The 13,114-nt window shown below is 40.3% G+C and overlaps 1 protein-coding gene across 3 annotated transcripts in view; it reads left to right on the top strand.

The window, feature by feature from the left end:
• The window catches only part of CD99 (CD99 molecule (Xg blood group)), a 108,330-nt gene that overhangs the window by 32,488 nt on the left and 62,728 nt on the right, over positions 1-13,114 (top strand). For all 3 annotated transcript variants that reach the window (XM_081327339.1, XM_081327340.1, XM_081327338.1), the window contains exons 2-3: positions 9,335-9,373; positions 9,824-9,856. In XM_081327339.1, coding sequence (XP_081183465.1) covers positions 9,335-9,373; positions 9,824-9,856 — 72 coding nt within the window. The remainder of the gene's footprint in view (positions 1-9,334; positions 9,374-9,823; positions 9,857-13,114) is intronic.

The raw sequence follows: 13,114 nt of genomic DNA, 5'->3' as shown, positions 1-13,114 counted from the left end.
CATGGCAAGGAAAGAAAGTTAGAATAAAGATGAAAACCTTGTAAGATACTAAGGAAAATGGAGGCTTAGGCCTACCTGAGTGGGCTTTGTATTATCAAGCATCTGTATTAACATGGGTGAAAGAATGGATAATGCTTAGGAATAAAAGGTTGTTATATTTGGAGGGACATGACTTACAGTTGGGGTGGCACGCTTTTTTGTGGTTTGGGAAAAACAAAATCCATAAGTATTTTCAAAATCACTGCATTAGAAATGCTTTGATAACAGTATGGGGAAAAATTAAAACAAAAATATATGTAAAAATTCCAGGGTGGTTATCAATGACTGAAGCTTTCTCACACACAAATTTGTTAGATTTTGGGGAAAAAAACTTGGGCATATAGAGATATTTTGAATACTGATGGGACATTGAAATCGAAACAAGCTGGAAAATCAGGGCATCAACATGTCATGGTGGGTACGCTTAAAAATACAAAACAGATATGAAAAAGATATGAAACTATGGATTTTATAAAGAACAAAGTATTTGATAAGATATTAACTTCTGATGAGAAATTAATTAAGAAAATGTATAATTTTTTGTTAATTTTCGAGATGGAAAGTGAACAAACTAAAGAGACGATACGGTGGGCGAAAAACTTTGGTTATAATATAGAATTAGAAAAATGGCAAAAATTATGGGAGAGAAATTATAAATTGACAATGTCAACTGCGTATAAAGAAAATCTGTATAAAATGTTTTATAGATGGCACTTTCCTCCAGCAAGATTAGCAAAAATGTTTAAAAATGTAAGGTAAATTTTGGAAATGTAAACATAATTTTGGTACATATTATGATACCTGGTGGACATGTGACAAAGTAAAGGCCTATTGGAAGAAAATACATGCTTGGCTGGAAAAAATATTAGGAGAACATGTAGTATTTAATCCTGAATTTTTTTTAATTAGGTATAGTACCAGAAAAGATTAATAAGCAAAACTTATATTTGGTTCTACATATTATAACCGCAGCAAGAATAAGCTATGTGCAGTTTTGGAAGAATGAACGAATACCTTCAGAAGAAAAAGTAATAAAAAAAAATACTGGAATGCGCGGAGATGGACAGATTAACTATGAGGCGGAAAGAGAAAGAAGAAACAGAATATTACGAAAGCTGGAATCTATTCTACAAATGGCTAGAAGACAGAACCAAAGAGTAGGACTTGATTATTTATTAGCATTTTATGAACCCAGATCACACGCTGTTTGAAAAACTTATCATATGTATGTAGAGAGAAAAAACAAGCTTATTATATACAAAAAAAGAAGGCTGTATAAACCCCTTCCGAAGGTTCTTGTCAATGAAGTCCCTCAAGGCTGCCAACTCTGGTTCCGATGGAGTAAATCCGGGCAACCAGCAATTTGACATCGTGCACCAAATGAATCGGACAGTCATAAGATCAATGCGGTGGCAGCTGATCCGCCTTTTCCCCCAAACACATTGGCATAATCCCCCAACTCTGTTGGTAGGTCCAGGTCCACATGTGTAGTCGCATTCCCTGTGCAGGCATGTAGGTGATGGGTGGCACACTTCTTGCCAGGGAACCGCACTGCCCCAGACCAGATAATATGCGGATCATGAGCCCGTAACCAATCCATCCCCAGCACCACCGGGAAGTGGGGAACAGTAGCCACATAAAACACGGCTTCTTCCACATGCGGCCCAATACTCATGTGAAGGGGTCTGGTCACAGCAACCACCGGGCCAGAATGAAGGGGCTGACCATTAATCGTCTCCACCAAGACAGCGGTGACACCTGCTGCTGGGGAATTCACCGCTGCGCGGCAAAGTCGAATGCATGAAATTGGCTGTAGTCCCCGAGTTCACCAGCACCTGGACCTCCTGTTCTGTTCCCCCCTCCTGGAGTACAAACCAGACAAGACTAGCAAGAGTTAATTCTACAAACTTTAGTTAATTGCCTTGGCAGCAAAATAGGCTCATTACCTCAAACTTCAGCTGGAATGAGATAATGTCCAAGTAAACAGTCCAGTAGCAGATGTACAGAAGCGTTGCCAAAAATTCAGACCAGGGTTTCAAACATGAAGCAGAGTTCCAAAGATGTGACCAGAAGTTGTTTAAACTATTGTAACTATTGTCACAAAGTTCTGAGAGCAGCCACACCCCCTTTATACCTTATGGGGTTTGGCTCAATGACTCAGCTACTCCCTGGCCCTCCTACCCAACCTACGTTGCTGCAGATGCATGGCCCTGCGTCTTTCTCGAGGGTCTAGCTATGATTCATCTTCGCTAGACTGCTGCAGCTGTTCGAGCACCCTCCCAACCTGGCTGCTCCCCGGCTGTTCCTCTCGGCCTCCAGATGGAGACGGAGGCCTTGCCAGAGAGGAGGGCCCTGGAGAGGGAGGCCTTGCCCGTTCCTCCCCATCATCTTCAGAGTCCTCTTCCTTGGTTAGGACAGGCACGGGGGTCGGGGCAACAACACCTCCATTGCTCCTTGACCAGGTACAAACACATTGGCTGCTAACACAAGGTGCTTTACAAGAGTCAGTTGTGGTGGAGGTGATTGGCCTGTTCCCAAGCGAGCCCAACCTACAGAGCCCTCTAGGCCCTGCCCGTATCCCACTGCTGCTTTGGGTGCCTTCACAAGACACTTGGCTGCCATGTGGCCTGGACCGCCACAATACAGGCAAAGGCCTTCACGGCGGCACCGATCTTTTTCAGCTTGGGTCAGTTGAGGTCGTGCAACCCCCAACTGCATTGGCTCGTCCGGAGGCGATACCAATGGTGCCACTGTCTTGACAGGTGCAGGCAAGGCCTCTGTCCATCACACCCGTCGCTGCTGGAATCTTGCATCGATACAGAGGCACAGGTGCATGAGCTCCTGCAAGGGGTGAGGGCATTTGGTGCGTGCCAGGTCACCCAGGATATCTGACAAAAGTCCTTCTTGGAACTGGTCCATGAGCACCATCTTGTTCCATTGCAGGTACTGGCAGACCACCTGAAACGCAGAGATGTAGTCTGCAAGTGATCCACGCCCCTGCTGCAACTCTCTCACCTGCCGGTTTGCTGTCTGGGCCCTAACAGCGTCCTCAAACATGGCCCTTAGCTGATGGCAAACCTGCATAATTGTTCAGCAGCGGATTGGGCTGGGTCAGCAGGGGTGTCGCCCAACATGCCACTGATCCTGACAAAAGGTTTATCAGAAACTCCACCTTATCCCGGTCAGTGGGGAAGTCCTCAGGTTGAAGACTCATATACAGTTGGTACTGAGCCATCAAATTTCTTTGCCACTATAACAGGGCATTTGCGGCATGGTCGAGCTGCTTGCATCTGCACAACCTGTGTGGTCAGGAGGGCCACCTGCTGGGTTAATTGATCATTTTCTGCATGGAACTGTTTCATGGTCGCCCAACGCGGTCTGGAGGAGCAATTTGGAGTGGGTCAGGAACAAAATCTTATGAGCCAGGGCACAGCACAGAGGCAATGCAGTCAGCTGGCAATTCAAACAGTCCTTTAATTGCTCCAAAATTTCCCCAAAATGCTCCCACGTTTCTGGCAAGCCTCCAACAAAAGAAACACACACCTTCAGCTGACTCTGGCTGTAAATAGTTTCACATATAGTCTGAATAGAAGCGGAAGGTACTCCTCCCGAATAGTTGAGCCTGCCTGTGTTGTTCCCTCCTTCTTTCCATTTTCCGTGCTCTAGGATCAGGTAGGGGTGGCCCTTATATTATCATGATAACCCTAACAAACACATGGCTTCTGGAATACTCTCCACAGTGGTTATAAGACTTATCTACATTTTTTTACTTCTGTTTTGCCAACACGGCCACTGTGGTTGCTTGGAAAGCAAGCTTCATTTTCCACGTCCGATTTCGCATCACTGGGCGACCCTGGAAAGGGTCAAAAGTCACCCTGTAGGGGCGACCAGCAAGGAGGGGATCCCCGCTTGATCACGGGAAGGCGGTAACCCTTCCACCCGATCTGGCGCATCCCTCCAAACCAGCGGACGAAAGACCAGCCATAGCAATATGGCTTGTCACTAGGCTGCAGACAGTCAAAGTCAAACTTACCACCAGGCACCTACAAAGCAGCGCGGATTAGACTGGGTGAGATCTGAACCTCTCTTCAATCCTAACTTATTTTTTCCACCTGTATAAGCTGCTCAAGGTATTTTTCCCCCTATAGAGAGGGAAGGGAAACGCTATCCAGACCTCTTAAAATAGCAGCAACTGACTATCCAGGGGAGTTTAAAACATTGAAACAATAACCTGATTTTAATTGGATTTTTATCTTTCTAAAACTTGAGGACTAAAAGATTTCCTATTTTTGTTGAAGATTTGGGTTTTTACTTTTAAAAAAGATGTAAAATTGGAAAAAGGACTATAAAACTCTTGGATTTAAAAAAGAAAATCATATGTTATGGGCAACATCTTTTGGCCAAACCTGATACTACAACCTGTTATTGTCTAAAAGAGACTTGGCTTGAAGCCCAGACTATAGATAAAACTTGTAACCTTGGCAATCAGCTGTGAGAAGCCCAGCTGTGTTCTCTACTCTGTGATAAAATTATTTTTATTTTCTGACTAAAGCTTTTAATTCACACTACTAAAAGAACATGGATGAAGATCAGAAACAGATTTTATTCATGTTGAAAGCAATTCATGAAACTATTCTTAAAGCCACTGATGAAATAAAAGGCTACAGAAAAGAACAAGATGTCAGCCTAGATATACAAACCCAAACTTTGATCATAACCAAAAAATTAACTACATAGAATATAGTAGTAGAAGTGGAACAATTAAATACTATGATATAAGATTCAACTGATCAACAAACACAGTTGACGGAAAACCTAGAAAAGGGATTGACAACTTTGAAAATGGAAAAGACTTTTTATATAAAGCAGAAGAAACTTGAGGATCAAGAAGAAGAACAGACTGAAGGCAAGATAAACATTTCAGGACAACTACGCTGAGAGAGAAAAATAGAGAGATGATTTGTTAGCCTCTTCAAAAAAAATGGTGACTGGACAGACTTTCTTACTTCAAACAATGGGCCAGTTGAGCTATGACCCAACTGTTTTTCATGTAGGTTTTGGAGAATTTTTTTCAGCAGTGCTTCCCCCCCCTACAGCCCCAGTTTGGATGCAGCTCACTGTGAAGTCTGATCTTTGTTTTGCTGGCATCCTCTACTACTAAACCAAATATGTCCTCTTTTGCCCATATTTTTTAAAGACAGTTATCCTGCTAATAGACAATCAGAATCTCAAGCCCCTTCACATGTTTTTTTCAACATTTTGTTGAGATTGGGAAGAGTTTTCAAGCATTGAATCTGTGTCTACTTATAGATTTAGTTTTCAAGAATTGAATCTGTGTCGGCTTCCGGGTGGCAAGGCTCCGTTGATGGCAGCCGTTTCGGCTGTCAGCCCCGCTGTTTTCCGTAGAGCCGCCAAAAACAGCGACGATCAGCTGTTTGGCGGCTCGGAAACCCGCTCCTCGGGAGAAGAGGAGGGGGTGAGCGCTTAGGCAGGGGTAGAGCTCCCCTAGATCGCCAGAGTTTAAACTCTGGTGGTTGAAGGGTGTGAGCCCCCCCGAAGCCTGAGTTTGCTCCGGACTCTGGGACGCCTCTGCTCCAAGGCTTTGGAGCAGAGCAGAACGCTGCAACCATCCCTGCCATCGAGAGTGAATTGTAGATTACTTGGATGCAGGCAGAGCTGTGCAGGACAATGCTGTAATAGCAAGTATTTGAACTTTAACTCAGAGTATTTTGTGGAAAAAGTTGCAAGCAGTGCGGAAAGTGAAAGTGCGCAATAGAATTAAGCGGTGTTAAAATGGCTTCCAAACCAACTAAAGTTCCTAGAAGTGCTGGTGCCTCGCCAGTTCAGCAGTCTTCATTACAAGCTTTGATGCCTCCTCCTGCGGCACCCGCACCAGCTTTAACAATAAAAGATTTGCAGGATGCTTTAAAAATACAATCCCAAGAAATAGCTGAACTTATTGAGGAGAAGAATACTGAGATAAGAGCAGACATTTTGGCTGCATTTCAAGGATTGGCAGTGTGTATTGAACGTCTGGATGACCAAGTGGAAGAACTTAGTCAAAGTAACATGAGACTAGATGCTAAAATGCTGGTTGCTGAAACTGTGATGGAAAAGATTGATGATGATGTGACAATGATACGGTATCACGAAATGGAGTTTGCTGTGAGAATCAGAGATTTGAAAGAAGATCCTAAGGAAAGTTTGAAAGAAATATTGGCACAAGCTCTTGAACAGGTTTTAGGGCGTTCAGCAGAAGATATTATGGTGGATATAGATAAAATATTTCGTGTTAACTCTTGGATTGCAAGACAAAGAAAGCTACCTAGAAATGTGGTTTATTTTACGAAGAGAGCAATTAGAAATGAGGTTATTCAAGCCTTCTATAATAATAAATTTACAGTTGCAGAGCAAGAAGTTTTAATTCTGAAAGAGATTCTTCCAAGAATTTTAAGGAAAAGAAAAGAATTTGCTTTTTTGGCAGAAGAATTAAGGAAACGGGAAACGGGATATCCAGTTTAGATGGGAGATTCCAGTAGGCATGGTGGTGATGCACGCAGGCACGAGATATCGTCTAACACTGGAAATATTATTGATTAAAATACGAGACTCAAATAAAATTAAGGGAATTAAAATAAGAGATCAGGATTATAGACTGAGAGCGTTTGCGGATGACCTGGTTATTACAGTAAGTCAACCGACTTACTCAGTTGTAGAGTTGATGGAGATAATAATGTCATATGGGAAAGTCTGGATTTAAGATAAATATACAAAAAACTAAAATATTGTCTAAAAATATGACTATAGAACAAAAGGTTGTTTTAGAAGAGTTAATGGGATTTGAAATAGTTAAAAAGACTAAATATTTGGGGGTTTACCTCTCAGCTTCAAATGTGAAGTTATATAAGAATAATTATGAATTGTTATGGTCAAAAACACAAAAAGAGCTAGATGGTTGGAAAAAATTACAACTATCCTTATTGGGAAGAATTGCAGCAGTAAAAATGAATGTCTTGCCAAAATTTTTATTTTTGTTTCAAATTTATTTATTTATTTATTTAATACTATTTCTATACCGCCCTTCTCCCGAAGGACTCAGGGCGGTGAACAGGGCAAGAATAAAAATACAAATTACAAAAGTTAAAACAAGATTAAATAAATGCCCACATACTAAAATACATCATTAAAACCTAATAAAAAACAGTAGCAACCCCCCCCCCAATCCCCTCATCAGGCCAGGCCAGCTTGTTCAAAAAAGTATGTTTTTAGCTCGCGGCGAAAGGAGCGAAGGTCGGGCGCCGTCCGGAGCTCAACCGGTAGCTGGTTCCATAGCTCCGGGGCGCCCACAGAGAAGGATCTCCCCCTGGGGGCCACCAATCGACATTCTCTGATACCTATACTTAAAAAGGATTTAAATTTGGAGGAGTGGCAGAAAGGTATTAATAAATTTGTTTGGGCAGGGAAAAAGTCACGAGTTAAATTTAAGATAATGCAAGATACACGTGAAAGAGGTGGTCTTAAAATGCCCAATCTTAAATTATATTATGAGGCTGCTGCTTTATCATCAATAAGTGATTGGTTCAATTTAACACAAGGGAGATTATTAAATCTTGAGGGTTGTGATTTGTTATTTGGTTGGCATGCATATTTATTGTATGATAAGAAGGTGGATAATGTGTTTAAGATACATATATTAAGGTATGCTCTGTTGCGAGTATGGAAAAAATATAGACATAAGTTAAATTATAAGATACCAATTTGGGCAATACCTAAACATGCAATAGAAAATATAAACGTTGGATTTAAACATGATGAGACCACATATAAAGAAATTTTAAGGTTAGAAAGGAATGTATAGCAATTAAAACCATATAATATTTTAAAAGAAGAAAAGATTGTGCAAACCTGGTTTCAGTATGGGCAGTTACAAGCAAGATGGAAAGAAGATCAGAAAGTTGGCTTTTCGATAACTGATGGATATTTGGTAAAACAAATTAGAGATCAAGGTCAAGCACATTTAAGAAGGATATATAATGCATTGATAGAAATTGATTCAGAAACGGAACTTGTTAAAGATTGTATGATAAAGTGGGCCCAGAATTTTCAGGAAGTTATAACAATGGATACTTGGGAAAAGATTTGGGTTAGAAACGTAAAATTTACACAGGCCCAAAATTTAAGAGAGAATTTTTATAAAATGTTTTATAGGTGGCACTTAGACCCTAAAAAAACTAGCAAGTACGTATCCGAACTGCCAGCCCAAATGTTGGAGGTGTGGTTGTGAGGATGCAACGTATTTTCACATATGGTGGACTTGTAAAAAAGTCAAAGCTTTTTGGATTAAAATTTGGTGGAATATGCAAAAGATATTTAAGAAAAAAATAAGGTTTTCTCCACAGTTGTTTTTGTTGGGTATTATGACAGACTTTTCTGTTATAGATACTAAATTGATGTTGAATTTAATTATGGCAGCAAGACTTTTAGTAGTGCAATATTGGAAGAAGGAGGAACTGCCGACTAGAGAAGAGTGGACTTTGAAAGTTTCTAATCTGGCGGAAATGGCAAAGATTTCAGCATATTTGAAAGAACAATCGCAACAGAGATATATTGTGGAATGGAGAAGATGGATTGAATATATTCAGAATAAATATGGGACTAAAAAGTTTCATTTAGCATTTGAATAAGTAGTGGTTTTATATGACGTATTATTAGTTATTTGTTATTTGTTAGTAATATAGTTATGACTATGGAGAGTTAAAGTGTGATAGAATTTAATGTTTTATTTTTGTTAGCATATTTTAGCGTAAGTTTGTGAGCTTATACCCTGTATTCAGCTCTGGGAAGTCGGGGAGGGGGAAGGGGAGGGGAGGGGGAGGGGAGGGGGGAGGGAGTCTTTTCTATTTAAAAAATGTACTGTAAAACTTTTCAATTAAAAAAATTGAATCTGTGCCTACTTATAGATTTAGTTATTACAAAATCAGTTTAGCATCACTCTGTTGCAGGGATGAGCCATTTTATGGTAGTGGGGCATATTTTTGGAGTATTAGTGCTTATAGTAACAAAATAATGGGTGAAGGTAGTTAGGAATTTTTTGCTTTCTACTCATTGGATGAGAGTACTTTTTAAAAATTATATTAGGTGTCTTTTAGTGCTTTCTCACTTAAGAGTTACATGAAATTATGCCACTAATGTTCATTTCTGAAGGACTACAAAGAAGGATTTAAGGACTCAATGTTTATTCTGTTCTGTTTAATGGATCATTACAACTAATTTATATTCTACTTTTATATTTTAGCTCCTACTAAAAAGCCTAATACAGTTACCAAAAAACCAAGTAAGTATAGATTTTTTCAGTAAGCATTTTTTGAAGTGTTATTTTGTGAATGTGATTGCATATGAACAATAAATAGCTGTGGTTCAAAAATATGGATATTTGGTAAAACAAATTAGAGATCAAGGTCAAGAACATATAAGAAGGATATATAATGCATTGATAGAAATTGATTCAGAAACGGAACTTGTTAAAGATTGTATGATAAAGTGGGCCCAGAATTTTCAGGAGCCAACACCTCAGCCAGACAGGATGTTACAAAACAGCCGACTAATCCACAAACAATAACCCCATCAACCAATCAACATGTAACAAACCAACCTGCTTACAGCAACAAAGCCAGCACCCCCCACCACCCCCCCACCAATATTTATAGAGAGACGGCAGCTCCGTTCACGCTATCTGGTTATTCTACATGAGACATTGATATCTAATAGGTTTTTTTCTGTCTAGGTGATTACTTCAACCTAGAAGATGCCGTAGATGGTAAGTATTAGAAGTTGCCCAAAACATCACTCGTTAGAATTTACCTTACTTTCTTAGGTACTAGTTTTGTACAGTATAAGTACAACAGAAAAACAGCTACATTTAAGACAACTTAAATGGTTGAGAATGGCTCTTGCTAGCCTCTGTAACTTGGGGGGAAATGTCTTCCTCAGTTACCCATGAATACTTGTTTTTATGCCATGTCCCTTAGAAGGCCTTCTTCTGCCTTTCTGCCTGCCACCTCCACCTAATCAGATTGGACCAGGGGTCTTCAAACCTGGCCTTTTTATGACTTGTGGAGTTCAACTCCCAGAATTCCTCTTGCAAAAATCCACCGTCTTAAACAAAATGGAAAAGCATCAGCTTTCCAGTGTGTATAAATGAAATGTGCTGTGTATTAAGGTAGCACAGTTCCCAAAACAACTTTAAACAAATCTGCATATGTGATCAGAGAGAACTTTTATTAACTTTCCATTTATTTGGAGCCATTCATATAGGGTTGATCATTTAAATGTTTTTTCTGGATAGCAGGCCAAAGAAAATTCATTAGTTTCTTTTTAAAAGTTGATACACTTTTGACTTTTGTATCTTGATAACAAATTGCAATTAGATTGGTAAAAAATGAGAAAATTATATAGGCTACAAAATGGACTACATTGAATTGAATTTGGCCCTAAACCATCTTAGCAAATGGTTTAGTTTTAGTTTAGAAAATCTATTTAGTTTTATCTGATTTGGAAACTCTCAATTTTTATTTGGTGTTTTATTTTAACATTAATATTAATATATGTTGTAAAGTTTGGAATTCTATTTTTATTAATCACATGGAGTACCTCAAATTAAAGAGTCAAATTTAATAGATAAATGAGGTTGAAAAGATTCTGAATTATGTTCATAGTGTACTCATTTCATTGTTCCCACGAAATATTTGGGAATAAGAAACAGTATGATAAAAAAATTAAAGCTTATGAAGAAGCTCAATATACTGTCAGGACCCACTTCAATCCCACATCTTAAGAAAGCAGAACTCTTGGAAGCAAATTCTTCCAACAGGACCTTTTATTAAGAGTAGTTGATAGCAGGCATAATAGACAGGATCTGATAGGTTAAGGTATCCCCAAGCAAGACCCCACCCCATAGTTCATCTGACCAATCCCCAGGTGTTAGGTCCATCATGGGAAAACATCAGCCCGTCTCCAGATCACACAGCGCTGGTTGTCAGCTCTTCACACCTTCCTCTGGGATAGTAGAAATAAATTGGGCATGGAGGTTTCATTATTTATTCCTTCCCTTGTTCTAGCTTACAGTTGAGGGAAATAAATTTCAGAGAGATATAACGTAGGGAAGCAAAATGTTACACTAGTAGATAGAGGAAGCAAAGGCAATAAATGAAAGCAAAAGATTACATTGTAGCAGATAGAGGAAGCAGGCAATAAACCCACGGACACATCCCCCTCCCCCTTGGCAGTATGGCAGAACGCAGAGAGTGATATTTGCTTTTGGGTCAGAGGGGATAGATAGAAATGAAATATGAATAGGTTCTGACATCCTGCCCCACCTTACAAATAGGAGAGATCCACCTGTAGAGGAAACAAAATACATGTAGAGGTTAGTCGGGTTTATTGGGAAATTCTGTATGAAACCTTTTTAGCAGTTTAGGTGCTCTAACGTGTCATTTGTGGACCCACTTGTTCTGTGAGGAAGGAAGGTGTTTCCACATGACTAGGTATTGGTTGCCCCATGGTACTTCCTAGAATCTAGGATTTCTTTTATTTCAAAGTGTTGTTCTCCTTCAACCATGATTGGAGGTGGTGGAGGGGAGTTTTTGGCCGTAAGAGCAATTGTTGTTCTCGTTTCAGCAAACTGCAGTGAAGGATTTGGTGTATTTGTCTGTGGTTCTTCGGTAATTCTAATTCTACTGTTACTGGGTTTAAAGGTAAAGGTAAAGGTTCCCCCGCACATGCGTGCTAGTCGTTTCCAACTCTAGGGGCCGGTGCTTATCTCCATTTCAAAGCCGAAAACCCAGCGTTTGTCCCAGGATGTCTCCGTGGTCATGTGGCTGCCATGACTAGATGCCAAAGACGCATGGAACGCTGTTACTTTCCCACTGTAGTGGTCCCTATTTTTCTAGTTGCATTTTTACATGCTTTCGAACTGCTAGGTTCGCAGAAGCTGGGACGAGTAACAAGTGCTCACTCTGCTATGCGGCACTTGGGATTCGACCCGCCAAACTTCCGATCTTCTGATCGACAAGCTCAGCGTCCTAACCCACTGAGCCACTGTGTCCCTTACTGGGTTTATGATTCTTTTGATTGGAAAAGGACCTATATATTTTGGACCAGGCTTTTTACAGGGCTGTAGGGATTTTAGGTATTTTGTAGACAAATATTTCTCCTACAATGAATGGTTTAGGTTCGACTCTTTTTTTTATCTGCTTGTGTTTTGTGTACCTGTCTAGCTTTGTCTAAGGCTTTCCTAACCACTGGCCAGTTGTTTTGTAATTGGGATATCCATTCTTTCAGTGATGGGGTTGTCGGTTCATTTGGGGTTAGTTCTGGCATGGGGTTGAAACTTTGGCCCGTGGCTACTTGAAAGGGAGTGTAGCCTGTGCTGGAGTGGACTGCGTTGTTGTAGGCAACTTCTGCTAAAGGGAGTAGGTCCGTCCAATTCATTTGCTGGAAATTAATAAAGCACCTTAAATATTGCTCAAGTACTGAGTTTGAACGTTCCGTCGATCCATTAGTTTGAGGATGATGACCAGATGATAGTCCCTGGGTGGTTCCTAAGAGGGATAAAAATTCTTTCCAAAACTCTGATGTGAATTGCACTTCCCTATCTGATATGATGCGTTGGGGTGCCCCATGCAATGTGTAGATGAGCTGCATGAATAGTTTTGCTAAGGTTTTTGCTGTAGGGATTTTTTTTGCAAGGGATAAAGTGCACTTGTTTTGAAAACAGGTCCGTGACCACTCAGATGACAGTGTTTCCATTGCTTTCTGGTAACTCCACTATAAAATCCATGGATATTTCTTTCCATGGGGCCGAGGGATTCGCCACTGCTTGCAGCAGTCCGGGCGATTTCCCTTGCAACCTCTTAGCAACTGTGCAAGTTGGGCAACTGGCCATGTAGCTTTCTATGTCTTTTTTCATGGATGGCCACCAAAATTGTCTTTTGATTAAATGTGTTTTTCCAAATCCAAAATGCCCTGCTGATTTTGTATCATGGCACAGCTGCATGAAAGTGACTATCTGGGTAGT

The sequence above is a fragment of the Vipera berus genome (genome assembly GCF_964194415.1).
Source record: "Vipera berus genome assembly, chromosome: 4".
Lineage (NCBI taxonomy): Eukaryota > Metazoa > Chordata > Lepidosauria > Squamata > Viperidae > Vipera > Vipera berus.
The sequence above is the reverse complement of the archived record's forward strand: the minus strand, read 5'-3'. Positions and strand labels throughout refer to the sequence as shown.